This window comes from Teleopsis dalmanni, unplaced genomic scaffold (assembly GCF_002237135.1).
Source record: "Teleopsis dalmanni isolate 2A unplaced genomic scaffold, ASM223713v2 unscaffolded_contig_3799, whole genome shotgun sequence".
Taxonomy (NCBI): Eukaryota; Metazoa; Arthropoda; class Insecta; order Diptera; family Diopsidae; genus Teleopsis; species Teleopsis dalmanni.
The window spans coordinates 1,678-2,986 of NW_024035181.1; the positions used below are offsets into that span (position 1 = coordinate 1,678).

The following is a 1,309-nucleotide window of genomic DNA, read 5'->3' on the forward strand; positions in this document are numbered from 1 at the left end:
TTGGCAACTGATATGCAGCGCGAACTTCAGTATAGCTCTGAAGATTTGGTTGAATTTGTTACATGAAGCGAACAAATGTTTACACACCAACAAAAGCTCATTTATGATCGGGTTTCGAACGCAATTGCGGCAAAAGAAGGCGGCTTTTTTTTTCTTGGATGCACCAGGTGGAACTGGAAAAACTTTCTTAATTTTAGTCATTCTTGCAAAGGTTAGGATGCAAGGTAATATCGCTTTAGCACTTGCATCATCTGGAACCGCTGCGACATTGTTAGATGGTGGTAGAACAGTCCATTCGGCACTAAAGTTGCCACTAAACATACATTCATGTGAAAATGCACTATGCAATATAAAAAAACATTCCAATATGGCTAAAGTACTTCAAAAATGTCACATCATTGTTTGGGATGAATGCACAATGGCACATAAGTATTCATTGGAAGCATTAAATCGAACACTTAAAGATTTAAATGCCAACGATAGACTTTTTGGAGGCGCTTTAATTTTATTGGCAGGTGATTTTAGACAAACATTGCCAGTTATTCCACGTTCAACCTATGCTGATGAAGTCAATGCTTGCCTCAAATCATCTATTTTGTGGCGAAATGTCCATATATTGCGACTTACCGAAATCATGCGTGTTGGACTACAGAGGGATTTAGCTGCAGAACTATTTGCCAAACAATTGATGGATATTGGTAATGGAAACGTAAGTCTTCATGAAAATACGCACTTTATTAAATTGCCAGAAAATTTTTGTAAAATTGTTAATTCGAAAGAGGAATTAATAGAAAGCGTATTTCCTCACATATATCAAAATTATCAGAACCATCAGTGGCTTCAAAGTAGAGCGATTCTGGCTGCCAAGAACTTAGATGTCGATGAAATCAATTCCAAAATTCAAGCTATGCTACCTGGTAATTTAATTTCGTTAAAATCCATCGACACAGTGGTAGATGAAAACGAGATTGTGAATTATCCCACTGAGTTCTTAAATTCGCTTGATTTGCCAGAACTACCACCACACAATTTAGTTTTAAAAGTTGGTTCACCAATCATTTTATTACACAATCTAAACCCACCAAAATTATGTAATGGAACAAGATTAGTAATTAAAGGAATTATGGGGAATTTAATTGAATCAACAATATTAAGTGGAAAATTCAGAGGAGAAAATATATTGCTTCCACGCATACCAATTATACCAACCGATGTTCCAATTCAATTCAAACGATTGCAATTTCCAATTCGTTTAGCATTTGCGATGACAATTAATAAATCTCAATGTCAAACATTAAAAGTATGTGGA

General features: G+C 35.4%; 1 protein-coding gene across 1 annotated transcript; it reads left to right on the forward strand.

The window, feature by feature from the left end:
- Positions 1–367: 367 nt before the first annotated feature.
- On the forward strand, positions 368–1,108 carry LOC119665179 (ATP-dependent DNA helicase PIF1-like; the record flags this gene model as incomplete). The annotated part of the gene is made up of 1 exon (XM_038074478.1): positions 368–1,108. A coding segment is annotated over exon 1 (741 nt), but the record flags the coding sequence as incomplete, so codon positions are not given.
- Between the last annotated feature and the right edge of the window lie 201 nt (positions 1,109–1,309).